This window comes from Phyllosticta citriasiana, assembly GCF_038021145.1.
Source record: "Phyllosticta citriasiana strain CBS 120426 chromosome Unknown IWZ02scaffold_2, whole genome shotgun sequence".
NCBI classification, from domain to species: domain Eukaryota; kingdom Fungi; phylum Ascomycota; class Dothideomycetes; order Botryosphaeriales; family Phyllostictaceae; genus Phyllosticta; species Phyllosticta citriasiana.
In genome coordinates this window covers 2,320,397-2,343,951 of record NW_027117279.1, presented here as the reverse complement: position 1 = coordinate 2,343,951, position 23,555 = coordinate 2,320,397, and the positions used below count along the sequence as shown (strand labels likewise).

The following is a 23,555-nucleotide window of genomic DNA, read 5'->3' as shown; positions in this document are numbered from 1 at the left end:
ACCCCTATAATTACCTACTATTAGCTCTTAGGGTTCCTTAAGTTTATAGGGTTCCTTAAATTCATAGGGTTCCTTAAGTTTATAGGGTTTCTAGGGTCTACTAATATAGACTTAGCTATACGCGTTTAGTATATACTTTAGAAAGGTAAGTACTTTAATGTCTATAACATAACTAGTACTAATACTAACATTTATAATGTCCTAGTAAACTTTTATAATGCCCTTACGTCTTTAATTTAACGTCTCTTAAAATTCTAACTACTAGTTACGTGCTATAACTAACTAAATAGAATGTATAGATGCTGCCTAGAAACCTACTAAAACCTAGCCTAAGTTATCCTCTTTTAACATAATAGGATTTAGAATCTAAAGATAAAATAGTATATATATAATTTAATAGGGGTTTATGTTATTATTATTAGATTATACCTTTAATCTAGAGGAGGGTCACCCTATATACTTTAGGAGGGCATAACTTTTAATACTTTAATATAAATTAACATGAACTCTTAAGACTATATAGCTAAAATAGATATTCTATAAAAGTATAAGCTTTAAAGAATACGGGAAAGTATAAAGTAAGGTAGTACGATAATGCGTTATAGAGTTATAGTATAGTGAATTCTAGCCTCCTAAAACCTTACATATAAATAAGTTTAAGTTACTCTTAGACACGTCACTAAGGGTGCTGCCTTATGTGGGTGCTAGCTAGATATAGCTTAGATTAAGCCTTGACACTCTAGAGGCCCTAGGGTTATTTAGTAATCACAACGCCCGAAGCGACACCCGTCTGATTCATGAGATAAGGTCGGCCGCCCGGGCCCGGAAGCCGATGCAGCGTAGTTTTCCAAGCAACAAGCACGACTCAACGTGGATTTACTGGAGAAGGCCTGACGATGGACAAGCGATCATGTCCGCGCGCTTCTGCGCTGCTGCACCCCAGTCGTCTCTTTAACATGGACCCTCCAAGTCCCCCGGCGGTCTCTGCTAGGCCATCCCATCGATTTTCATCATGGATTACCCCAGACTCTCCCGCCCGTTTGTTGTCAAACTAATTGTTTCCATCATTGTTCTCTTGCTTCTTCTGCAATACTGGCTGGTTGAAGCCTCTTGGCTCAGAGATTTCGGGAGAACTCCAAGCTTTTCGCCACATCAAGTCGCCGGTAACGCAACTCTGGGCGTAGCTTGTCCCCATATTCACCGCGCCTGTCTCACCGCTAATTCAGTCCCAGTTTGGTGCCATATTGGCCGTGACACCACACTCGCCACCAGAGAGAACCTCATGGCGCAAAGCGGGCATGCAGCAAGCTGCCTCTTTCAACGGACTCAACATTGGATATCCACGGCAACCTCAGTGGAACGAGTCCGATCTTGAGCAGCTTGCCGCAAAAAGCCCCCATGGAGAGCCCAAAGGAGGCGCCGCAAAAGCGTGGCTGGGTCACTTGTACACTCTCCAGAAAGCCACGCAGTACCGGACCGCGCTCATCTTCGAGGACGATGTCGATTGGGACGTGGCGATTCGCGAGCAAAGCGTTGCCGTTGCCGAAGCCATTCGAGACTTGACTCATCCGCAGGACGACCACCATGATAATGTCCTGGACGAAGAAGGATCCGACGCACCTTACGGTCTCGCCTGGGATGTGCTCTGGTTGGGACATTGCGGCAGCTCACTACCCAGCGGGGACGACGAGGCAGCACAGATCACGAGCTTCACGGACACCACACTCCCGCCGATCGTAAGGACCTCCATCCCGCAGCTCTTGGACAACCCAACGCACCAGCGCTACGTGTATCGCGCCGGCTCTTCCATTTGCTCTTTCGCGTACGCCGTGACGCAAACTGCTGCTCACTTCATCGTCGAGCGAGCATCGGCCGGCCAGGCAGTGGCCTTCGACGTATGGATGCACTTTGTATGCGAGCGCGGCGAGCTGCGCTGCTACGCCGTGAACCCGGAACTCTTCCACCAGCACGAGATGGCGGGGCCCCACGACAGCATCATCAATGGGGTCGATCAAGGAACGGTAGTGGAAGCGCGCCAGACCACCAAAATCCGGTACAGCGCGAGATGCAATGCGGATTTGGGAGGCAGCATTGAGCAGCCGGTGACGTGCTCTGGTGAGCCGGCGTGACAGAGTGGAGACGTTGGACTTGATGGGCGGTGGGGAAGGTAAATATGTCCTGTGAAGTAGAATACCCGTTTGTAGATACCCTGGTCTTGTTTGGTGCCTCATTGGCTCCGATCAGGCGGAAGTTAACATGAGTGAATTAGCTAATCCTGCGCAAAAGAATGCTTGGATTTTTGCTTATTTGTCGGCAGGTTTATTTCAAGACTCCTAAGTCTTTTTTTTTCTTAAGTCTGTATTGGTATGATCCCCTCTCAACAGTAATTTGATGTCCACTCTTGCAACTCTGCCGGCAAACATGCAACCACACGTCCACCAGACTCGACCATGACGCCTATCTCTTCCTGGATATGCAGCGCCCACTCTCCACGTCTCGTCCCGTCCCGCGCGTATAAGTGAGCAATTGCGGAGACAGAGCCTACCCTACCCCGCAACAAGCTTGCCGTCAAAACCGAGATGCATTACTGCCTTCGGACGACGACCAGCAGACATCATTTGCTCTTGTCCTTCGCACAAGACTCATGAGACGTACAGTACAGCTGCTTTGTTTGTTTCACCACCATGCCATTTCTCGCTTCCGAACACTTCCATATCCCGGACCAAGATATCCTCTCGTGGTCTTTTGATGCGCCGCAGTATGACTTGGATAGGCCGGTGAGCTTCGAATGACAGCTGGGTGGAGTGGCGTGTGCTGATACAAAGTCGAGGTCTATATTGATGCGGCGAAGCCGTCGCGGACGATTAATGCGCGACAGGCTCGCGGTTTGATTGAGAGATTGGTCGCTGGCTTCAAGGCGGCTGGCGTCAAAAAGGAGATTGTGTCTGCATGCATGCCTTTAATGACGTTTGTTTTCCATCAAGTCCTCGTTTGTTTCTTATCGAACCTGCTGCGAAAAGTCACTTCGCACTGCTTGATTCCATGAAGCTAGATAAGACAATGTGGTATTTGACATGTACTGCAGATTTACTTCTCGATGGCATTCCTCGGGATAATTGGGGCAGGGGGTGTTTCGGCTGGCACAAACCCTTCCTACACCCCCTTTGAACTCGCCCACGCCATCCGCACCGCCGACGTCGAATACCTGCTCTTCGAGCCTTCACTGCTGCCCAACGCAATATCAGCCGCGAAGAGCACCTCACTGCCCCTCTCACGCATCATGGTCTTCAACCCCCCAGGCAGCGACGCCGCAACACAGAGCTCGCCGCTACAGTCCCAGCACGCCCTGCACGACTGGCAATGGCTCCTCTCCCACGGCACCAGCGACTGGCACCGCTTCTCAGACCACGCAACGGCCAATTCAACAGCCGCGACGCGCCTCTTCAGCAGCGGCACGACGGGGCTGCCCAAAGCACTCAACGTCACGCACCACAACCTGATCGCGCAGCACACGCTCGTCATGGAGCATCCAATCCAAGCCCCACGGCGCCGCGCCGCCTAGACCGTGCGCCGCTTACTCTGCACGCCCATGTTCTACGTGAGCCAAGTGTGCCGCACGCACGCGACGTCGCGGCGTGGCTGCGCAACGTCCACCGCTTTGCCATCACCGAGGCCAACACCGTCCCCATGATGGTCAACGCCATCGTCAATTCGGGCCTCGCGGGCCGCCCGGGCTACAGCCTGGCCACGCTGCGCAACGCCTGGTGCGGTGCGGCGCCGCTGCGGCAAGAGCAGCAGGCGAGGTTTCGTGCGTTGTTGAGGGACTATTGCCCGTTTAATCAGGTGTGGGGTATGAGTGAGACGAGTGGAATAGCGACGATGCTGTATTGGCCCGAGGAGGATCGCACGGGTGGGGTGGGCAGGAATATTCCGAATTTGGATGCAAAGATTGTGGATGATGCCGGTGAGTTGCTTCCTTTGCGTTGAAGCAAAGCAGAAGGGGAGGCTCTGTGGAGCCGACCGACACGCTGCCAAGCAACTTGCATCTACTCATGTAGGAAACGACATATCCGCCTTCGACGTCTCGGGCGAGCTCTGCGTGCGCGGTCCAACCATCATCCGCGGCTACCACCGCAACGACGAAGCTAACGCAAGAGACTTTGACGCAGACGGCTTCTTCCACACCGGCGACGTCGTGTATCGTGATTCGCGAGCCAAGTCTTGGTACATCGTCGACCGGAAAAAGGCGAGCAGAAATCGAACCACGGCGGCAGAGCCAAGACCGCTCGCTAGTCGTGTCAGCAGGAGCTCATCAAAGTCCGCGGTTTCCAGATGGCGCCGACGGAGATCGAAGGCGTGTTGCTTGGCCATCGTGTCATTGCAGAGGCCGCTGTCATTGGTGTCGTTTTGACGAGAGATGGGTCCGAGTTGCCGAGAGCGTATGTCGTGCCGAATGACGGGGCCACGTTGTCTGACCGAGAGGTGTTTGATTATGTTGTCGAGAGGTCGGCGAAATATAAGAGGTTAGAGGGTGGCGTCAAGTGGTCGATTCTATTCCCAAGAATCCTGGCGGCAAGACTTTGAAGAATCAACTGAGGGAGCAAACCAAGAGGGAGCTGGGTGGTAAGCTGTAAAGTGTGTGCAAGTGTGTTTGGAAACAGGAAGAGAAGAGGCGTCAAAGATGGAAGAGAGTAGAGATTACGTCTGTTAAAATGGTACCGAAATTGAAAAAAAAAAAAAAAAAAAAACCGTGTGGATGGTAATGCCAGGTTCTTGAATCCTCCGTTTATCCGTTGGGTCGTTTTTTGTTGAATTTCCCCAGGCTCGTCAATTGTTAAAGGGTGCACCTCTTTTGCAATTTGTTAGTGGCCTAGCTGGGAACCAGACAACCAGACCCTGAAATTCTCCGTCTAGTCGTTGGTCATTTGATTTTGATGTCTTCCCCGCCCGTCAATGGGAAACTGCTCTGCTGAGATTCGTCCGTGGTCCAAATTTGGCTTTGAGATGACTCGTCTTGCGTAGAGGTCAAATTTTGCACGAGTCTTGTGCTAGTGATCTTCTTCATATGATCGGTTTACACCTCCCTCGAGACGGCGTACTTGCTCTTGCGCCGAATAACGTATCCGTACTTGTAGAAAATGTAAGGAATCGGGACTAGCAGACTCGCGATGCAAGCAAGAATCGTGCAAGTGTAATGCGTTCCCATGTTCTCATAAAACGGGATACCGACGACTGTCATTCCGCCTGCCACGACATATCGAACTAGCGACACAAATGTCAGCGCCGAGGCACTGTACACTTCGTACGAGTCAATGATGTACATGTATGCGGCGATGAAAATTCCCGTAATGCCGTGGCCAAAGACGAACGAGGCGATGATGGGAGACCAAATGGAGATGTTGGGGTATGCGGTCCAGCCCATCCAGAACAGAGAAATCGGGATAGCGGGGGCTGCTCCGAGCATGCAGAACCAGAGGCGGACTTCTGGGTTGAACATCTTTTCTCCCTTGGAATGGGCACGCCCGAGCTCCTTGACAGTCATGCGGTAAATGGGCGGAACCAAGAAACCGATTGAGAGGACACCCAAGAACATGGCGACGAAGATGACGTTAGTGAGTCCTTGGGATATGCCGTATGTTTGCTCGAAAATATAAGTATAGCCGTCCAAGAAGGTGAATAGGACAATGTAGACGACTGTGAGGTACATGGTCATCGCCATGACAATGGGCTCTGTCAGCATGAGGAATGGTCGGGTCATCGCGACTTTGAGGCGGGAGAAGAGCGTCGAATCAACAATCTCGTGTTCAGCGCGGAAGCGGCCGTCTCCGGTAATTTGGCGCAAGTGCGCAGCCTTCCAGGTCAATAGCAGTGGGCCGTACGTCTCGGGCATTGCGGCAATGCAGATGATCAAGACCAAACCGGCCATAATCAGACAAACCCACTCAGTCCATCTCCAGCTGATCAGGGACGAAGGTCCAATGTATGCGCCAATTACCGGGGCGAGAATAGGCCCGATGAAAGCTGCAAGCGCGTAAAGAGGGAATCCAAAGGTCTTTTCCAGCGGATTGTAAAGATCGGAAATGGATCCGCCCGAACAGACCAAGGGGGTCGAAGCGCAAAAACCGGCGAGGAAACGAAAGGCAATCTGCGCGCCAATGTTTGGCGCAAGGCCCGAAGCCATGATCCAAATCATGAAGATGAACAGAGACCCCATGTAGACGGCATTGCGACCAAAGGTCTCTGAAAACGGACCTGCAATTAGAGAGCCGAGACCGAAGCCAACCAAGTAAATGCCTTTGGAGACGTCAGTGAAGATCTGCCACATACAACAATTGTTCTAACCTGTCGCAAGAGACTCGACGACTTCGGCAACGCCAAATTCCTCAGCTGCTTGTGGCAGGATGGTTGAATCGATCGCGGAGGCGGCAGTTACGACGAAGGCAATCGCCGAAATCTGCAGAGTGACGGCCGTTCGTTTGAAGTGGCTCCAGTTTCGTGGCCATATGGGATCGAGCTCGCCCTCCCAGCCGACAACAAAGACTTTGCCGCCAGCGCCTTCGTGCGTCCGCCTGTCGCGCGCGTGGATTCCCGTGAGCGAGTGGCCAAGTGCGGCCCTGGCCGTGTACTGCGTCTGTACAGTGGTTGCCGTATGGTGCCGCTCTATATCAACTGGCTGGATCTCAGCTAAGTCCGAAGAATTGGTGGAGGCGGACGACCCGTGAGCTGGCGAAGAGTCGAGTGACTCGCTCTTTTCAGCTTTGTTTTCGTTTTCATTCACCTGTTCCCCGCTCTCAATCTCCTTGTCGTTTGATTCCTTTTCCTCTTCCTCCCTTGACTCCTCGCCTTCATGAGGGTCCTTTTCGGAGCTTGAAGAGCGTGGTGCAAGGTTGTCAGCCGGTTGCGGCTTGATGGTGACCAGTTGGGCCTTTTCCAGGTCGCGCTGAATTTGCGCCTGCGCCGCAAGGCCGATGCGGCGGAACTGAAGGTACGATTGCATGTCGAGGTTCCAATGTACAACGAAATTGAAGGACAGGCGAGGAGAAGAGGAGAGACGGTCTGCGGAGAGATATGAATCAAAAATAAACGGCACTGATAGTCCAATGGATGGCAACATTGGTAAGCGTGACGTTGCGCATCCAGAAAATTGCAGCTCAGGGATCGCAATATGCCGACGGCTTCTGTACGTCGGAATGCCATCCTGGTGAGCGGCCCACCAGGCCCCACAAGACGTGGGATTTCATTCGGTTGCAAAAGTTGATCTTCAACAGGTGCAATGTTGTTCCCGCTCCTGGCCCCCAGAAGAATTTGTTCCCGGGGAGGCGAGACTTCAGGGCGCGGCAACGACTTTTGGGTCTCGCTTAATGTGCGCTAAGCCTCTCCCGGAAACCTAACCGTCGCCCTCTGACCTCACTTGTCACATATCCTGTTCACGACATGCTCACAAACAGCTCCGCTTCCATCAACCATCATCAATGACATGGACGACCATTTCAAACCAACTAGACGGCCTTAGAGGCTTTTTCCTCTGATTTCTCGACTTGATCTCTTGGCCGCTTGGCAGCTACGAACAACGGGCGACCCCGACCCAGCTGGTGTCCCACTTGATCACGCACCATGGAACTGAGATACCCGAGACAAGTCGAAGCTGGGGCCGGAGAAAGGTTCATCGCATGGCGTCTGGAAAGTGCTCACTGATTGCGTCGCCAGGCTTGAGTCACCAAACAGTCATCAGTGTCGCAAAATTCTGTAGAACCTCTATCAATTTCGGTAACACATTTCTCATGGAATCATTCCATTCTGGATTCCAGAACAACTGTAAGCACGGTGCAGGTGTCGACTCAGAGCTTGAGTCGAAAGTTGATGCTCTTCAACGCATCAGGTCACACGGATTTTGCGCTCCCGGACCAAACTCCCCCGTGGCCGCCGTCGGCGCCGACGCCCTGTGACACGCAGTCGAGAGCTTTGCAAGCAACACCATCCACCAGCCATTGTTAGTGGCAAGGAAAGAGGTGTTCCAAGTGCTGTGTCGCTTGGGCATTCCTATTCAGGCCTGGCTGTACTTCCACACCAGTGAAAGAAGTCATGGCCGAGGCCCTGGAACCTCTTGTGCAAAGACGACTGTTCCAGCGGATCAATGCGCTCTCGCGCGTTCGCAATTTTAGGCCCAGTCTAGATGGCGCTGCGCTGACTGACAAATTGTGCATAGGATCGGGAAGATTCCCGCGGCCTGTTTGCCTCATTCTCTGGACCAAGTGAATCCTTCGCTTTCCATCTCCTCCTCGTCCTCGTCCATACCTGGCCAAAGGCATTGTTTGTCCAATATGCCCTTGATTGTGAGCACTGAAACGGCAATCCAGGCAACGACCAGCAGTATGGTCATGCCGCTTGTCAACCCCTTTATGGTTGAAGATTCCAGAACGTTACCAATCTCAATCGCAGCAATTGTCAGTCCAGCCTGCGGGAATACGAAGCTCCAGTAATTAAGGGTAAAGTGCATCTTGTGAAAGCCTTTCAGCACGCTGATGGTAGCCAGAGAGAAAAACCAGAATCCAAGCAACCAGACAAAGATGCCAGCAGGGACGCCGACCGCGCGCCATATTTCTCCCGCAGGAATACCACTGGTGATTCCGAGATAGTCTGGTGGAAGTATCTTTGGAGCCTTCATACCGAGAGAAACAAGCGCGTTTGCTGTGTATGCTGCAGGTCCAACTGCTACGTACATTCCGGGACGTTTGGGTTCGGTTGGAAGGAAGCGAGTTATCAGACGAGTGAAGTACAGTGTGTACATGATGAACGCGATTCCCCAGCCAAAACCAGCAAACATGATACCCCCAATCAGGATCGGAACACCGGACTCTGCAGGCTGACTGTTTAGCAAATCGGCGGAGAGAGGACCCAGAATCAAGAAGGGATACGCCGGCAACAGCCACGCGGGCATGACTTCGGACACCGGCAAGACTTCCTCGTCGAAGATGATGTGATATTGGAATACCACGACCAAGAGAACGCACCCCACATATATCCAATACAATATCTCGAGCGTTTGGACAAGCCAAGGACCGCATGCGCGAACTCCGTACTCTTGCATGTTGTACAGGATGAATGCAATGCTGACCCAGTAGGCGCCGAAGAAGAAGGACTCGTGAGGATGATGGAGAGATTTTTTGAAGGCGCGCGGGTTGTCGAAAAAGCGGAATGCGATGCAGCCGGTGAAGAGAGCGAACAGGATAATGTCGAGGAGGAAGAAGATTTTGCCAATTGTCCTAACGCCTTCGAAACTGTTTGGCTGCTGTGCCATGAGGGCCGCCATGGCGCCGGTGCCCATTGTGATCTCGAACTGGGACTAGAGACGGTCAGTATTGGAATCCCATTCTTCTTCTTGGAAAAACTTACCCAGGTAAAGTGTCTTAACCGTTCACGCCATGAGACTTTGGCCGGAGCTTCCGGTAATGCCTGCAAGGAGGATTCGCTCCTCTGGTTGCTCACTTGAATCTTGCTCGAGCAACCAGTTTCGAAAGAGGAAGGGTTGCATCCTGAAGTTCTTGTCGTCTTGTGTGTGCTTGAGCTGCTGCCGCTCATGGTAGCAGAATTTGAAACGACTGCTTCCTGTTGTCGATCTGGAGGCTCAAGCAAATTCTTATAACCACAAACGTGGGTACAAAGGCTTGCCTTCCGAGCCAACCCACAACAAACGGTCTATGACGATGACGCGCGTCGGGAGCCGAAGAAAACGATGCTTTGACCAAGTATCGCAGAAGCGCTCGCACCTAGCGACTACAGTCCATCGAAGTCTACGACAGTAGGCTAAACAAGTCGCAGCCACCACCACCTACAGAACAAAAGGAGTGACAAGAACAGCCAACCAGACCTCTCAAGCACCCACACGTCGACTTCACAGCCCGCTAGAGCCGCCAGTCATCCACGCCACATGCGTCGCCAAGAAAGCCACAACTCAAAATTTAAGCTTAAATCCATCAGCTGCCTGGGCGTGCAAGGGTTCCCCAAGCCTTCCGCCACATAAACACCCACTTTGCGTGAACACCACGCCCTTCTCCTCTTACCCCTCACTTGACTATCCAAACCCACATCACTGGAGATCGAAATTCGCGATCGAACAGCTGGCAGGAAACAGACTGAAGCCCAGTGTCCGCCAATGCCAAGTGCCTAGACTCCGCAAGGATCCGCACGGCCCGGTCGCACTAGCGGAAACACGACACTCGCTCGAAGAGACACCAGAACTCACTGTTGTGGATGGCTCAGCAAGACACGTGGATGGTGCAACTGCGACGGCGATCGGATGCGACTGGCTGGTTGTTGACATCGTTTCCGGAATAAAGCCCGTGGTTGTCCAGTGGATTTTGAATTCCACACGGCGAGCAGAACACTCCCAAAGACCAACTTCATCGCCAAAGAATGGATGAGAGGCGGAGTAGGCTTGACCTGTAGGACATACGAGCCTCCAAAGGCTTGGAAAGAGGTACCAAGACATTGAAATACCAAGAAAAAGATTTAGGAGTGTCCAGGAAGAGGCTTAGACGGCCGTTCCATGTTTTGATGACTTGTACCTGCGCCACGGGCCTTCGGGAGAGCACTGCCTTGCTTCCACCGTCCCACAACCCAGGACTCCAACGATTTCAAACCTCGAGATCCGCTGTTGTCTGCAGGCAAGCACGTCCAAGAATTTTTTCGACTTCTGCAAACTCCCGGTCCAGACTTTGTTCCGCGTGAAAATACAAAACTACGCGTGGAATGATGCCCGCAACACAGCAACAATTCGTGAACCACGTGACGATTGCAGCATAGCGCCAGCCTTCTAGTTCATATTACCACGGCCAGTGTCCCTCCGGAAGGCTTGGAGTGTTATTCAGACTTGGAGCCCAAATCGCCTATTTGGATTCTTAAACCTTTTCACGATCCCGCTAGCAAGCGACATTCACTCCACGGAATAACGCCGAGCTTTAGGTGCGTTGAATGCCGGTACTGGAGTGATAACGGTCGAAAAACTGAAGGTTTCGGGCTTGTCGCACGAGAAGACGTCGCTGTATACAGACAGAAGGAAGTTTGCCACTTTGGTACTACAAAAAAACGGCCTTGGCGGGCGCATTCTCGAAGATAGATGGAACTCCCGGTGCTACTCTGGCATGACGCAAACGCAGGCTTGGCCTGTCGTCTCGTCTTGGGTTTCGGTGTCCTCGAGCCCAAAGTCTCGTCCGCTCACGTCCTCGTCTGCCAAGCCTTCAACGATGATCGGGATGGGCTCTTGATCCTCTTCACCTTCCTCGTCGTCCTCGTCCGCGGTCCCCTTCCCAAAGAAACCGCTGGACTTGTAGCGCATACTCAGCGTCGCCTCCCCCTTTTTGAACTTCATTTTCCTCAGCCGAAACGCAAAGACAAAATCATCAGTGTCGTCGGCTCCAACTTCAATCATCTGGGCTTGATTGAGTCCAACCATCGGACCTATGCTGGCGGGTGCTCCCATCAAGGTGCCGTCGACATTGACATGTAGTCCCACGTCACGACCAGACGAGGACCACGTGTTTCGCGTTGCCCCAGATGCCACCATCACTCCCACCACCATGTACAGATTGGCAAACATTTTCTTGCGGATATAGTCCTGAACTTTTTTCTGCCCTGCAGTCTCCTCGATGTACGTCGGGGAGGGGAGGAAGCTCAAAGTGGTCATCGTTTTCGCCTTCAGCTGGTCAATCTCCTTCTTGCTCCAATCCGTTGCGACATCGACCCCGACTCCAGATAAGAAGGATAAGAAGGAAGTTGCGATCCCAAGCGTCGCGCCCTGCGACTCGTGGCTGTTGAAATGCGCGCCGCGTGCGCCAAAAGTCTCTATTCTCTCCGTGTCCGGCAATGGGCTGGGTGATTCGTACAGTGGGATGTCCGGATTCGAGGGATTGAGGATGATGTTTCCTAGCTTGAGGTGGCCGTTGGGAGGGCACGAGTGCGGTGCGATGAACCAGCATGGACGCGACGACATTTTGAGAGGTGAGATGCACGCTGCCATCATTTCGGGTGCTGCAGCCTTTTTCATCACTTCCCCCCAAACATCCCTGCGCGCTTAGGGGCGAAGCATAACCATGTTTGGGCTCACTTGTTTGGCTTACTCGCTGACATGCTCATGCAAGGTGAGCTGTTCCCATGCGCGCTGATGCGAAGAAAAGACAAGGGCACCAATGAGCCGTTCTCGCTATCTCGCCTCACAGAAATCGTCCTCCCGTTCTGCCTGCCAAGAAGTTCAGCCTATCGAGTTTTGCAAACATCTCTTCGTCATCTAAGTCCGGGACATGATCATCGCCGACATCTGCATCAAGGCCCGCAGGCCGATTTTGACGTTTTGCTCGTTTTTTCTTTTTCCTTTCCGGTGCTGACCGCGAGAAATGATACCCACTGCGATCCTCTATTTCTAAACTGGGAATCGTCCATAGCGATCTGCCCGCTCGCGACTGAGGTGCTCTTTCGTCTAATTTAAACTTGATGACTTTACGCCGATGAGCTGCTCGCTCGTGCGCTTCTGGAACCTCTGGCGCGGTAACGAACACGCGCCCGGTAGAATCAACACTTCTGGCTGGGCTCGCCATTGGAGACATCGCTTCAGGACTCTGATGAATAGGAGCGTATGTCTGCTCTTGGGGCTCTTCGTTCGTGCTCTTGGTCCGAGAACTCCTACTTCTGCTGGAACTTTGACTTCGGGCTGCATGGGCCGGACCTGGATGCTCCCGAGGCGGAGAAGTTAATGCAGGGGCTTCGCGGGCTTCACTACCCTCGCTGCGGATCGAAGGAGCGCGACTTGGGTTTTGAGGAGAAGCCGTGGCCTTTTCTTGAGCATTGTTCTCAACAGACTTCTTGCTCTCGGACGAACTTTGACTCCGAGCCGTATTCTTACTTCCGTGCGAACTTTTACTTCTAGATGATCTCTTACTCTGAGCGGAGCTTGGACTTCGAGGCGAAGAGCCTTGAACCGATGCTGTTGCTTTTGAGATATCTCGAGTCTCTTCGGGCCTGGGAACTCGTAGCTGTTCGTCTCTCTTTCGAGCCGAACCTTCACTTCGCGCGGGTGAGCTCTGCTCCGATTTTCTGGTGGGAGGAGTGGCTGAGATTGGACCTGGCTTTTGTGGATCTGGCTTTTCAGGGCTAGAGGAGGAAGGCTTTTCAACTACCAAGACCTCTTTCTCGGCCGGATGCGCCTGAGGTCTTCCCTCATCTGCTTTCATTTCTCCATCTTGGACTACAGCTTTGTCCGAATGGCCGTTGGTATTTTTCCCATGCCGACCTCCTGACTCGGACTTTGGAGGGACTGGCCTCGGAACAGCAGGGGCTTGCGGAGGGACCAAATCATCCTGTTGGTTTCCTACTGGCAGTTCTGGAAGAGCTGGTATGTTCCCTGTGTTCGTGCCATGATTTGACGCTCGCGGTGTTCTCGTTGCTGTCGGCGCCGCCGTATGCGAGTCTGAATGCGTCTGCCGTGAGGCGACGCCACGATTCGACGCCGATGCTTCATGACTTGGTAGCACTGGTGCCGTCGTGGGGACAGGCCGAATCTCTTGCGCATGTGAATGCCGATTTGAAGCTGGCGGACTTCGACCAAAAGAGGCAGTCGTCGCTCGAGGACGCGAAGTTTCCCCTTGCACTGTTGTTGCGCTCCGACCATGAGCTGGAGGATTCGGGGTCGGCGTTACGAGTGGCTCCGGATGATGAGAGCTTCGTGAAAGCGGTGAATTTGGTTGACCAGCCGGCAGTGGAGGCGAGATTGCAATCGAACTACCCTCAGTCGGTCGGGGGCCGCCATTTTGATTCGGTCTTCGTGGAGGCTGAGTCGCTCCACCCGACTGAGCTGACCCAGCGTCGTTACGACCGGGAGTTTCCGCTGCCCTGGGGCTGTGTCTCACAGGCGGAGCTGGTGGCAGTACAGGGTCCGGCAAAGGTGATGATGGAGGAGAGGGAGAGTTGGATTCACACCATGACTTTGGTGGATGGCGAGGCTGACGGCAACAATAGAAGAGCAATACGATTATCGAAAAGAGGGCCAAGACGGAGAACAAGACGGCGACCACAATTCCAGTCCTCGAAGGGTGGCCAGCGCTGTGAGAGTTTTGAGTTGACTTTACTGCTGCCGCGCTGGTTGTTGCTGGAGCAGAGGAATCGCGCAGTATTGTTGTCGTGTAAGTTCCAAAAGATCGTGTGATTGCCAGAGCAATTGGCGAGGCTGAGGGGCTTGAGCGAGTGAATGTTTTCCACCCAGCGGTCAGCTCGCGAGGCGGAAGGGCAACAGTGGGCATAAGTATGGCCGCACCATCTGCATAGTGGACAATGGACCTAAAGAAAGATCGTGGGAAACTTTGTCAATGTTAAAGCGGATTCTCTTCAACGATCTCGTCAATCCAGCCGCCCCAACCTCCAGGATAACATGGGTTCCAATCTGGCCCCCGATCCTAATCGCGCGAGCCTGCCCTGCTGGTGGCTCCGCTTTACCGAACTTCCAAAAGAAGACGTTACCCCGCTAGAATCCCGAGGGCGCTTAAGACCAGGTCTGCCCACGACGTGGCAGCTGACGTCTCCCACTTTTGTCATGCAAGACGACAAAGAGAATCCGCCCAAGAGCCTCAAATTCGGGCTCCCAAAACGCCAGGACTACGAGAGAAATGACCGATTCTTTTTCAGAAGTAGTGAATACCGTGGAGTCAGCAGAAGAAGCATACAGAAGTCGCAACCATTCCAAAGCCGCCGAACTCTATGCAGTCGCTAGAGAAGCAGCAAAAATTCACTGGGGCGAGGAGGGTGAGGACACGCTGGAAGTTCGTCGGCTTCTGGCGGATTCTTACCTGAGAACCAAGCAACTGGACAAAAGCATCGAAGAATATCGAGAAATCATCAAAGTAGACGAGTCAAAGCCCAACGACTACCAAAACTTGCTCGAGGATGTCCTCACGACTGCTTGCAGGCTTGTCGACTGGGGAAACGAAAGCGGGAATCAAGCAAAAATTACCGAGGCCTATGAATTAAGCATGAAATACATCGAAAAAGCGGAAGCAAGTGTCCCGGAGAACCACGATATCCTTCTGGACTTTTACTACAACATCGGCATTCAGCTGAGGCAACTTGGCAGGTACAATGAGGCGAGCCAACGATTCAGGCAAGTCATAGAAAAGGCGAAAAAACTTGGCGCGGATGGTGTAAAGATCAAAAACAACAATCTATACACGGATGCCAAAAGGCAGTTCTTCAACTGCTTTAAAGAGATAGAAGCGATGGTGGCAGAAAGAGAAGGGGTCGATAAACAACATGAAAATCGACAAAAAGCACCTAAACCTGAAACAAGTGGCTCGGCCGCTTTTCAAGAGAGTGAAACGCCCAAAGGGCGCATCGAAAAAAGCCAAGTTTTGTCGCCAAGAGTGACCACGCCAGTTCGCCGCAGCGTGGAATCTAAACGCGAGGAAGCTAGCAGGCCTGCCAAAGTTTTATCGCTGTGTCCCAAGCCAGCCAAAGGCTATGTGCGGGTTGAATCCCCTTGGGGGATGGGTTCGAGAAAAAGCACGAAATCTTCCTCCTCTCATGCTTCCAGGAAAGGTTCGTCCGGGAGCGGAAGCAAGTCAGATTCAACGGTCGCAAGTTCCACAACCAATCAGGATTCGAGACCTGGAGGCAAAGAGAATCCAACGACGGTACGCAAAAGGCTTATGGAAGAGGACAAGGTGGCTGGAAGACCACAGTCGGCCCCTAACGTGCCACCGTCCGTTTCACAAGAGTCAAACCCGCGGCCAGCTTCTGCTTCTTCATTATCCAGGCCAGAGAAATCGAATGTGCTACAAAGTCCTGCACCATCCTCACTCAAGGCAGTGAACTTTAACAATGGACGGAGAAATTCTCACCACACGCTGGCAATACCCAAGGTCGAACACGACAAACGCTCTGCGTCGGTAGAGCCGAAGCAACGGCGAAAGGGCTTGTCAACTGACGACAGTGGAAATTTCTTTGGTAGTAACAAGTGGGTACACTCTGCTCAAGAACACTCTGTTTCGACCTAACCATGCGGCAGGAAAAACGAAGCTGAAAGATGGTTCGCTCAATTGCAGAGAAACGCTCATAGATTCCTGCGCAAATACCACCTCAGTGGAAAGAGGGTTCAAATAGCGCTGCTTGACACGGGAGTGGCCCTCCAGAATCCATCGGCAATAGAAATGTCGCAAGACATCCAAATGGAGCTTTGCGAGCAGGTCGCCCCGGGAAAGATGCTGTCAAACCGCCTGCCCGCAGATCGAGATGTGGACGGTCACGGCAGCGAGTGTGCTTATCTCCTGACCAGAGTCTCTCCATTTGCCAAAATCTTTTCCTACCGCATAGCAGAAACGATCAAAAACGACATCGAGCCAGCAATTGTCGAAGAAGCCTTGCGTCACGCCATACATCATGCCGTACATGGACGCGGAGTCGACATCATCAGCATGTCTTTTGGCCTAAGGCCAACGCAGGAGATCAGGAACCTCCTGAACGAAGCCAAGGGAAAAGGAATCCTCATGTTTGCAGCCACTTCGAACGACGGAGGGCCCCGGATCAAATTCCCAGCAAACAGCGACGAAGTCTTCGCCATCGACGCCGCGAACCGCACGGGGGGCCCGTCTTTCGACAACCCGGGGGCTTTCCAAAAGCCGTATCGATTCACCGCACTGGGTGAAATTCTGTCGCTCCGAGGCAGCATGGAGGGGAGCGAACGAAGACGAGAGATGATCCCAGGCTCGTCGTTTGCGACACCAGTCGCGGCCGCCACCGCTGCCGCCATCTTGGAATTCGCGACCCAGCCGCCGCTGAGCTACGATCCCTTGGCATTGAAAGGGCTCAAGATGATGGAAGGCATGCGCGCTGTTCTGATCCGGTGGTTTTCGACCAAGAAGTCGGCGTACTCGGAGTTCCATCACATCAACCTCGAACACTTTTGGCCGATGAACAGCAAGGAGGGGTGGAATGAAGGCGGAGACTGTAACGATAGGAACTCGGATCGATACGAGGCTGCGGACTTGATATGCAAAGAACTCAAACACACGTTGGATGAGGATGTGGGGTTGCGGATGAGAGACAAAGTGAGTCATGAGGAGATTAGAACGAAGAGAGAAGCGTGGGAGAAGGAACAAGAAGAGATCAATAGAAGAAAGAATGAAGAGGCCAAGAAGGCATTAAAGGATGCTGTAGACAGGATATACTCGTCATGAAAAGACCAGTCAGTGTCTGCATCTTTACACAACGCGACCTACCCGAGAGCATCTGTGAATTACCTCCGGTTTGTGGACGATGATTCAAACGCGCCACATCTTTCAGTCCATTGAATGCCCAACGCCAAGCCCGCTAGAGGGTGTCAATGTGTCGGAGGTCTGTCATGCCACAGTACTGTGGTGTTGTGATTCTCTGATCTCGTTCGACCCCCTACGAGTCAATCTGTTCGTTCTCTATATTAGACGTGAATGGACCAATCGGGTGCATCTGCTCGCGGCGTGGTGCAGAAGTCGACTCGTAAAAAGTTAGGTAGATAGATAGACAAACAGACAGACAGACAGATCGTCCTTGGTTCGTGTCCTATGTGCTACCACCGCCGCCACTACCGCTTGCTTGCCAGCTTAACACTTAATACCAACATCTCGATCAATACCAGCGGTGGTGTACCCAAAACCCATCATCCCAGCGAAAATCCCCATCGGCCGTGACGTCGCCACGTGCGTAGATGCAGGTGTAAATATGTGTGCGTAAGAGGAAGACTGTGCCATCCAGCTAGCCAGCCAGCCATTGCGAAACATCCATCCCATCTCATCCCATCCCGCCGTCTATGTCGAGAAAGAAAGTAAATGAAAGGAGAAATGGAGATGGAGATGAGACGAAGGTCGAGAGTATGGACTCGTGCAAAGGAAGGACAGCGAGCGCGAGACTAGACATTAAAGCACCCACTTTTTGCAGCACTTCTCCACTCCTTTCGTCTGCGCTGCATTCTTCCTCCCCCATCATTGTCGTCTGTCTTCCTCCCCTGCTCTTCCTGGTCAGAGCAACGCCATATTCGAGCAATGCCAGCCCAGTACGTCCTCGGGCTCCTTTGCGCCCTCGCCGCGCAAACTGCGCACCATGGCGCGATACTCGTCCGCAGTCGGCAAACGACGGCGATCAACGCCCTTCATGCGGTACTTGATGGTCGCAAACACCTCCATAGCGCCGGCGCGTTCAATCTCCATCTGCGCGCGCTCGCGCTCGCGATACACCGTCTTCAGCGCCACAAAGCCGTCCTCGGCCCGGATCCCGTTGGCGCCGTTTTTGCTCTTTGAGTCGGCATTGCCGGGCCCGCCGCGACGGCGACGCGCGGCGTTGAGTCGGCGCGCGTAGGCCGACGGCTGCGTCGGGTCGAACTTTGTGTCCGGGCGGTTGACCCAGTAGTAGCGCCACCAGAAGGAGGCGCCGGCGCGCAGGACGAACCAGTTGGCCCACGAGTTGTCGTTGAAGACGTCGCGGCGGTCGGGCTTGCCCCAGTCGAGCACGCCGCCGCTGCCGCTGCTATTATAGCCGTCGTCAAAGTAGCGGTGGTGCGCGAAGGCCGTGCGCAGGATGGTCCACATGGCGTCGAACGAGGCGGCCGCGTCCGGGGAAAGGCGTTTTTGGATGAAGTGGCATTGTAGCGTTGTTGTGAGGTCTTGGCGTCGTTGGAGGAGCGCGCGCTTTTTACGCTCAGCGGTTTCTTGTGGTCGTCGCCATGAGCTGAGCGCGCGTGTCGTTTTGCGGTATGCGCGGAAGACGCGGTTGTGTTTGATTGAGAAGCGGGGGCGGGGGACGGGGGTGCGAGACACGAGGGCGCTGCAAGGGGGAAGGGGGCGGTCAGCAAGGGGGGTGATGGGGGCGACCAAGGGGGGTGGGTGGTGGGCACGCACGCCCAGAGGTCTCAGCCTGCCGCCGGAACGGGTAGTCGGACTAGCAGCGCAGCCCAGTCGGACCATCTACTTCCGCATCGGGAAAGAGAGGGACACGTGAGAAAAGCCAACTTACGCAGGCAGCTTGGACTCGATCTTGGAGTCGGGCGTCTCTTCGACGTACTGCGCTATCAGGCTCAGCGCCTCGAGGATGCGGAAGCCGTGCGCGACGTGCTGGCGTATGTCATGGCCAATCTCGTCCTCGGCGGGGATGCCGTCGAGCATGGGCAACGGCGCGCCGCAGTAGCGGTGGCGGTCGACGATGATGGCCGCCAGAAACTGCGGTATCAGGCCCGTCAGCCATTTCAAATCGTAGAGAGGCTCTGGGTGCGGCGGCGGCGGCGGCGGCGGTTAGCTACGGGTCTTGAAAAGCAGCAGGGATGGGAGGCGCACTCTGCGGATCTTGGTCTTGGGCAGGGCGCAGGATGAGCTTGCAGCCAGGAAAGGTGGAGCGGGCGACGGCCTGGACAATGGTTGACTCGTAGGTGGTGATAAGGGTGCGAAAGGCGCGGCAGGTCAAGCGCAGAGCCAGGAGGCTGTCGATGTCGCAAGACTCGAATATCAAGACCAGGATCTCGTCGGGGAGGCGGAAGAGCTCTTGGCGGCGGGAGAGGGACAGCGACCAGCGGTTTGTCCAGCCGGGCCGACCCATGGCTGTGTGCGGCAGGGATAATGTGTCGTGGAGGGGGGGGGGGGAGAGTGGGAAAAAAAAAGAGGGTTGACAGCAGAGAGGGGAGAAGTAGAGGCGAGAGAGGCTTCACGATGATCCAACCTAAGTGGTCAGTCAGCGGGCGCACCAAGAAAGACCTCGGCCGCTACCGATAGGCGATGTACGTCCGCCCGGGCTTGCGCCATTATCATCTCACGACCTGAAGTTGCGGGGCAAGGCAACTAATGTACTCCACGTCCCGGAGTCTCCAGCAGCACCGCCAGCAAAGCCTCCAGGTCCCCGCCCGATCTCCCTCTCGCCCTGGACATCATTGTAGATCCATCAGGAACGAGAATTTTCGAACAAACAGCGACGACAACGACGACTCATCTCCAGCAAACAGCCAAGAACGCTCGAACCGCTGGCCCCAGCGCCCGTCACCCTCACCGCGGGTTTGCCGTGTGTCGTCATCCATGTCCGTCCGGCCGTCTGTCCGTCCGTCCCGTCCCAGTGCAGCTCGTCGTCGGCTGGGTGCTGTCCATCAAACACCTTCATCGTCAACAACTGCCCCGCGAAAACTTCTATTTATTCCCATCTCCTGTCTCAAGTGTGCTTCTGCCGCACCTCACTCGCGCCGCGGCTGTGCGCTTCTCCGCTCCGCTCGCTCATCCTCTGCAGGCGCTGCATGCACCGCCACCGCCACACCCTACCCCTGCGCGCCCCTCCCACATCCCTACTGTGCCTCCCTCCCACACCGCGACACGACGCAATGCAACGCAGCGGCGCCCGGCTGTCACCACCCCGCCTCGGCGTCGCATGACGAGCGCGCTTCACTTCGCAATCCACACATTTGCCATGTGCGCAGCCGACGAGAAAACCCTCGCCAGGCGAAAATCTCTCACCCATCGACCGTCGCTCCTCTCTTGATGCTTGCGCGGATCGCGTCAGCTGCTTGACTCGCGCTCGTGAAGCGAGCTCGACGTCGGAAAAGAGCTTCCCCAGCCCAGCCGACGTGGCGCCCGCCTGCCCACGTGGATAGGCGAGGCGGTGCGACGCTGATGAGGCGTTGAGAGGTTTGTGCGGTTATTATGATGACATGTAGTTGACGACCCCTGGTCGATGAGGAAAGTCTCGAGATGTGAAAGGTAATGTTTTGAAAGGCATTGATTTGTGTGCAAGAGATGCAGGTATTTACTGGAGCGCGAGGCGCTGAGAGCACGGCGTGTTTGGATGTCATGACGGTCGTCATATCAACAGAAAAGATGAAGATGGAGGGAGAGAAAGACGGAGAGGGAGAGGGGGAGGAGGAAAGAGAAGGAAGAAAACTGTGCATAGGGTATCGTGCCACAAAAGAGCCGCTCGCCGCCCGCCTGTCTGCCGTCCATAGGTACACCGTCAAGACATGCATCCAAGACGCCATCAAAACCCACAAGATGACGACAGCAGACGCAGCGAACCCAAAAAACACCGAGTCAAAAAAGCCATCGCTGAACAGGGAAGAAAAAAGGCACCAGACTTTTTGCAAAAGAAAAGCACACGTTACCGCTCCCAACTCCACCTCTTCCTATCCTTTTCGTCGGACGTCTCATGCATGCCCACGCTGCCATCACGGCCGCCGCTGGCATTTTCTGCTCCTACTCCGCCACGCCCCTCCCACATCCACCGCACATCGCCCTCCATCTCGACGGGCTGCACCTTCTCCTGCTCGACCTCGTCGCGCGTGCGGCCCTCGATGCCGCCGCCCATCTCACTCGGCACGACGGCCTCCATCTCAGCATTCTTGCACCCGAGCGCCGGCGAGTGCATCTCGTGCCTGGAAGAGTCTGCCCCTTGGCGATGATGGCGGGCATGATGCCCAGTAACGGCCCCCAACCCGGACCCCATTTCCGACACGGCGCCGTCGTGGGGCAGCTCAGCAGGCGGCCCGGCACCCGCCCCGGCGGCTGCGGATCCCATTTGGGCGTTACGAAGGCGGCGCCGCCGTCGTAGAAGGAAAAGGGCCAGCGAGGCGATGACGGCGCCGCCTGCGATGCCGCCCACCACGCCGCCAACGATGGCGCCGGTGTGATGCTTCTTTTTGCGGCGGCGGGCGCGGCCGGATGCGGAGGGCGTGGGAGATGAGAAAGAGAAAGAAGAAGAAGACGGTGCCGTGCAACCATCGATGCTGTAGTAGGCCCACGTCGTGTTGTAGCAGTGGGCTATGTCGGCGACTTGGAGGACGACGGGCGAGCAGGGCCCTTGGGATGTATTGTTGTCGTAGATGGTCACTGTGATCAGACGAGATCAGCGACTGAGAGTTTTCAGTGTGAATATGGGAGACGAACCTGCGCAGCCCGGGTCCAGCTCGACGACCTGGAAGCTCTTGAAGGCGCCGCCATTGGCCTGGTTGAGGTTTGTGCATGTGCCATTGGGGAAGCCATCAGGGCCACTGAAGCCACTGTACGATTCCTTGCAGGCGTCGTCGTAGAAAGTTGCAATGGTAGAAGCAGCGAAGACGGACGACGGGAGGGCGAGTAGCAGCAGCAGCAGCAGCAGCGACGAGAAGAGTGGGGGTGGGCTGCGCAACCGGAGCATGGTGACGACGAGCAGGCGGATGGACAACCGAAACCCAGTACTACGGAAGCGAGAGAGCGGCGCGCGAGGAGAGGGGAAGAAGATGCACCATGGCAATTTTGAAGTAGAGAAGTACGTAGATGGAATGGGCGCGCCTAGGGGTCCATGTAATCGAAACAGCAGACGAATTGCGTCCAATTCTTGACAGGCGCAGATCAGATGGTGCGTCGAGCCTTCAGCCCCGACAGCGGGCCCAGGCGCATGTTAAGGTAATGGAAGATGGGTGGTGCATGCTGCCTGTCGAGCGAGCGGGCTATCAAGCAAATTGCATTTTCAGCTCCTGCAGCTTGTCACTGACGACGACGACGATGACAAGCATCTCGTGCCGCGTCGAGGTCTACCTAGCGGTAGGAGAGTCTGCGGCTAGCAGGCAGTGTAAACCCAGATGCGCAGCCGGCCGTGCAGAGTCAGTCGTCTAGTCGTCTCAGGACGGCATCTAGGCCCGCTCCTTTGGCGGGGGAGCTCCAGGGCGGTGCAGGGAAGAGGTCTCGAGGAGAGCTGCAAAAAAGCACTGGCTCTGTGCCTGTGTGTTGCAGATTAAGTCGAACGAAGCAGCCGAGGGAACTGGCGCTGACGGCCAAGCGCAGAGCAGCGCAACCAACCGACCATCCGACGACCAGGGTGGAGGTGCAGACGGGAGGTATCCAGGCGACTGGAGAGATCACCCGGCTCCAAGTCGCTGGGTCTGCGCTTCCTGGCGGTGCCTTCAAGTTTCCTCAACTTGCACCTCAACCTCCAGTCCAAAGAAACCATCGTCAAACCTGAGAGCTGGAAACGAGCTGCCCGGTGCAACATGGGTGCAAACAGAGTGCTGACCGGGACCTTACCGCGGCGCCGCATCTCATTTCGCCGCGCCAGCCAGCGCTCTTCCTTCTTCTGGTACCTGAGGTCCTCCATGTCGTGCAACTACTGCATCCACCCATTCATCCATCTAGCGCCAAGGAGAAAAAAGGTTTGCAGAGCTGACCGAACTCCCTCCACTCGCCGCAACGGCGACTGCGACATCTCGATCAAAGCGGTGAGCCCCCCGGGGGGAGGGAAAAAAAGGCAAAAAAGTAAAAATAGCCAAATTTCCCCGAGCCCGACCCAGGCTCGAACGACCAGATTCGCTGGACATGGCGCGCCTGACGGCCAGAGCGCTGAGACACCTGACGCGACCTACGACTACCTACTACTGGCGCAATGGCCATCATTGATGCAAAAGATGATGATGAGGAGGAGCATGGGGCGTGTCGTCTCGAAGCAACCTCCTTTTTGAGAAATAATCCATCGAAGGCTACATACATACCACCAGACGCCTCCCCTCCTTTCTCATTCTGATCTCCTCGATTTCCCCTTCATTCAACCCC

General features: G+C 54.6%; 10 protein-coding genes across 10 annotated transcripts; 4 read left to right on the top strand and 6 right to left on the bottom strand.

The window, feature by feature from the left end:
• The first annotated feature begins 777 nt into the window (after window positions 1–777).
• IWZ02DRAFT_443108 (uncharacterized protein) lies at window positions 778–2,613 on the top strand. Its single transcript, XM_066767001.1, has 2 exons — window positions 778–1,180; window positions 1,233–2,613. The coding sequence occupies exons 1-2, from the start codon at window positions 1,013–1,015 to the stop codon at window positions 2,127–2,129; spliced, it is 1,065 nt and encodes a 354-aa protein (XP_066626505.1). The 5' UTR covers window positions 778–1,012; the 3' UTR covers window positions 2,130–2,613.
• A 71-nt stretch (window positions 2,614–2,684) lies between these two features.
• Window positions 2,685–4,745, top strand: IWZ02DRAFT_473572 (4-coumarate-CoA ligase-like protein; the record flags this gene model as incomplete). The annotated part of the gene is made up of 7 exons (XM_066768987.1): window positions 2,685–2,777; window positions 2,831–2,941; window positions 3,086–3,517; window positions 3,604–3,964; window positions 4,059–4,246; window positions 4,306–4,536; window positions 4,563–4,745. The coding sequence occupies 7 exons, from the start codon at window positions 2,685–2,687 to the stop codon at window positions 4,632–4,634; spliced, it is 1,488 nt and encodes a 495-aa protein (XP_066626504.1). The 3' UTR covers window positions 4,635–4,745.
• IWZ02DRAFT_473571 (major facilitator superfamily domain-containing protein) lies at window positions 4,728–7,031 on the bottom strand. Its single transcript, XM_066768986.1, has 3 exons — window positions 6,717–7,031; window positions 6,343–6,669; window positions 4,728–6,294 (listed from the first exon to the last, which is right to left on the bottom strand). Exons 1-3 carry the CDS (start codon window positions 6,772–6,774, stop codon window positions 5,075–5,077), a joined length of 1,605 nt encoding a protein of 534 aa, XP_066626503.1. The 5' UTR covers window positions 6,775–7,031; the 3' UTR covers window positions 4,728–5,074.
• A 1,205-nt stretch (window positions 7,032–8,236) lies between these two features.
• Window positions 8,237–9,325, bottom strand: IWZ02DRAFT_467768 (voltage-dependent anion channel; the record flags this gene model as incomplete). Its single annotated transcript, XM_066768585.1, has 1 exon — window positions 8,237–9,325. The coding sequence occupies one exon, from the start codon at window positions 9,323–9,325 to the stop codon at window positions 8,237–8,239; it is 1,089 nt and encodes a 362-aa protein (XP_066626502.1).
• Window positions 9,326–11,131: 1,806 nt separating this feature from the next.
• On the bottom strand, window positions 11,132–11,989 carry IWZ02DRAFT_487752 (uncharacterized protein; the record flags this gene model as incomplete). Its single annotated transcript, XM_066769399.1, has 1 exon — window positions 11,132–11,989. The coding sequence occupies one exon, from the start codon at window positions 11,987–11,989 to the stop codon at window positions 11,132–11,134; it is 858 nt and encodes a 285-aa protein (XP_066626501.1).
• A 137-nt stretch (window positions 11,990–12,126) lies between these two features.
• On the bottom strand, window positions 12,127–14,456 carry IWZ02DRAFT_141882 (uncharacterized protein). Its single transcript, XM_066761771.1, has one exon. The coding sequence runs from the start codon at window positions 14,286–14,288 to the stop codon at window positions 12,210–12,212; it is 2,079 nt and encodes a 692-aa protein (XP_066626500.1). The 5' UTR covers window positions 14,289–14,456; the 3' UTR covers window positions 12,127–12,209.
• Window positions 14,457–14,499: 43 nt separating this feature from the next.
• On the top strand, window positions 14,500–17,492 carry IWZ02DRAFT_443098 (uncharacterized protein). The gene is made up of 2 exons (XM_066767000.1): window positions 14,500–15,994; window positions 16,046–17,492. The coding sequence occupies exons 1-2, from the start codon at window positions 14,652–14,654 to the stop codon at window positions 17,211–17,213; spliced, it is 2,511 nt and encodes an 836-aa protein (XP_066626499.1). The 5' UTR covers window positions 14,500–14,651; the 3' UTR covers window positions 17,214–17,492.
• A 65-nt stretch (window positions 17,493–17,557) lies between these two features.
• IWZ02DRAFT_443095 (uncharacterized protein) lies at window positions 17,558–19,790 on the bottom strand. Its single transcript, XM_066766999.1, has 3 exons — window positions 19,338–19,790; window positions 19,021–19,267; window positions 17,558–18,831 (listed from the first exon to the last, which is right to left on the bottom strand). Exons 1-3 carry the CDS (start codon window positions 19,594–19,596, stop codon window positions 18,030–18,032), a joined length of 1,308 nt encoding a protein of 435 aa, XP_066626498.1. The 5' UTR covers window positions 19,597–19,790; the 3' UTR covers window positions 17,558–18,029.
• IWZ02DRAFT_141933 (uncharacterized protein) lies at window positions 19,753–20,840 on the top strand. The gene has a single exon (XM_066761772.1). It carries the CDS (start codon window positions 19,839–19,841, stop codon window positions 20,547–20,549), a length of 711 nt encoding a protein of 236 aa, XP_066626497.1. The 5' UTR covers window positions 19,753–19,838; the 3' UTR covers window positions 20,550–20,840.
• Window positions 20,841–22,455, bottom strand: IWZ02DRAFT_141876 (uncharacterized protein). Its single transcript, XM_066761770.1, has 2 exons — window positions 21,918–22,455; window positions 20,841–21,860 (listed from the first exon to the last, which is right to left on the bottom strand). Exons 1-2 carry the CDS (start codon window positions 22,165–22,167, stop codon window positions 21,133–21,135), a joined length of 978 nt encoding a protein of 325 aa, XP_066626496.1. The 5' UTR covers window positions 22,168–22,455; the 3' UTR covers window positions 20,841–21,132.
• Between the last annotated feature and the right edge of the window lie 1,100 nt (window positions 22,456–23,555).

Bases quoted from the DNA above. Each gene is read 5' to 3' on its own strand.
- IWZ02DRAFT_141876 (XM_066761770.1), bottom strand. From the start codon at position 22,167: ATGCTCCGGTTGCGCAGCCCACCCCCACTCTTCTCGTCGCTGCTGCTG. The intron at 21,861-21,917 runs GTTCGTCTCCCA...GTCTGATCACAG, and splicing joins GCTGGACCCGGGCTGCGCAG to TGACCATCTACGACAACAAT.
- IWZ02DRAFT_141933 (XM_066761772.1), top strand. From the start codon at position 19,839: ATGTACTCCACGTCCCGGAGTCTCCAGCAGCACCGCCAGCAAAGCCTC.
- IWZ02DRAFT_141882 (XM_066761771.1), bottom strand. From the start codon at position 14,288: ATGCCCACTGTTGCCCTTCCGCCTCGCGAGCTGACCGCTGGGTGGAAA.
- IWZ02DRAFT_473571 (XM_066768986.1), bottom strand. From the start codon at position 6,774: ATGAAAACGAAAACAAAGCTGAAAAGAGCGAGTCACTCGACTCTTCGC. The intron at 6,670-6,716 runs GTCGTCCGCCTC...AGATCCAGCCAG, and splicing joins GACTCTTCGCCAGCTCACGG to TTGATATAGAGCGGCACCAT. The intron at 6,295-6,342 runs GTTAGAACAATT...ACGTCTCCAAAG, and splicing joins CGTCGAGTCTCTTGCGACAG to GCATTTACTTGGTTGGCTTC.
- IWZ02DRAFT_443108 (XM_066767001.1), top strand. From the start codon at position 1,013: ATGGATTACCCCAGACTCTCCCGCCCGTTTGTTGTCAAACTAATTGTT. The intron at 1,181-1,232 runs GTAGCTTGTCCC...ATTCAGTCCCAG, and splicing joins CCGGTAACGCAACTCTGGGC to TTTGGTGCCATATTGGCCGT.
- IWZ02DRAFT_443095 (XM_066766999.1), bottom strand. From the start codon at position 19,596: ATGGGTCGGCCCGGCTGGACAAACCGCTGGTCGCTGTCCCTCTCCCGC. The intron at 19,268-19,337 runs GTGCGCCTCCCA...CGCCGCACCCAG, and splicing joins CCAAGACCAAGATCCGCAGA to AGCCTCTCTACGATTTGAAA. The intron at 18,832-19,020 runs GTAAGTTGGCTT...TCCCCCTTGCAG, and splicing joins ATCGAGTCCAAGCTGCCTGC to CGCCCTCGTGTCTCGCACCC.
- IWZ02DRAFT_443098 (XM_066767000.1), top strand. From the start codon at position 14,652: ATGACCGATTCTTTTTCAGAAGTAGTGAATACCGTGGAGTCAGCAGAA. The intron at 15,995-16,045 runs GTGGGTACACTC...ACCATGCGGCAG, and splicing joins AATTTCTTTGGTAGTAACAA to GAAAAACGAAGCTGAAAGAT.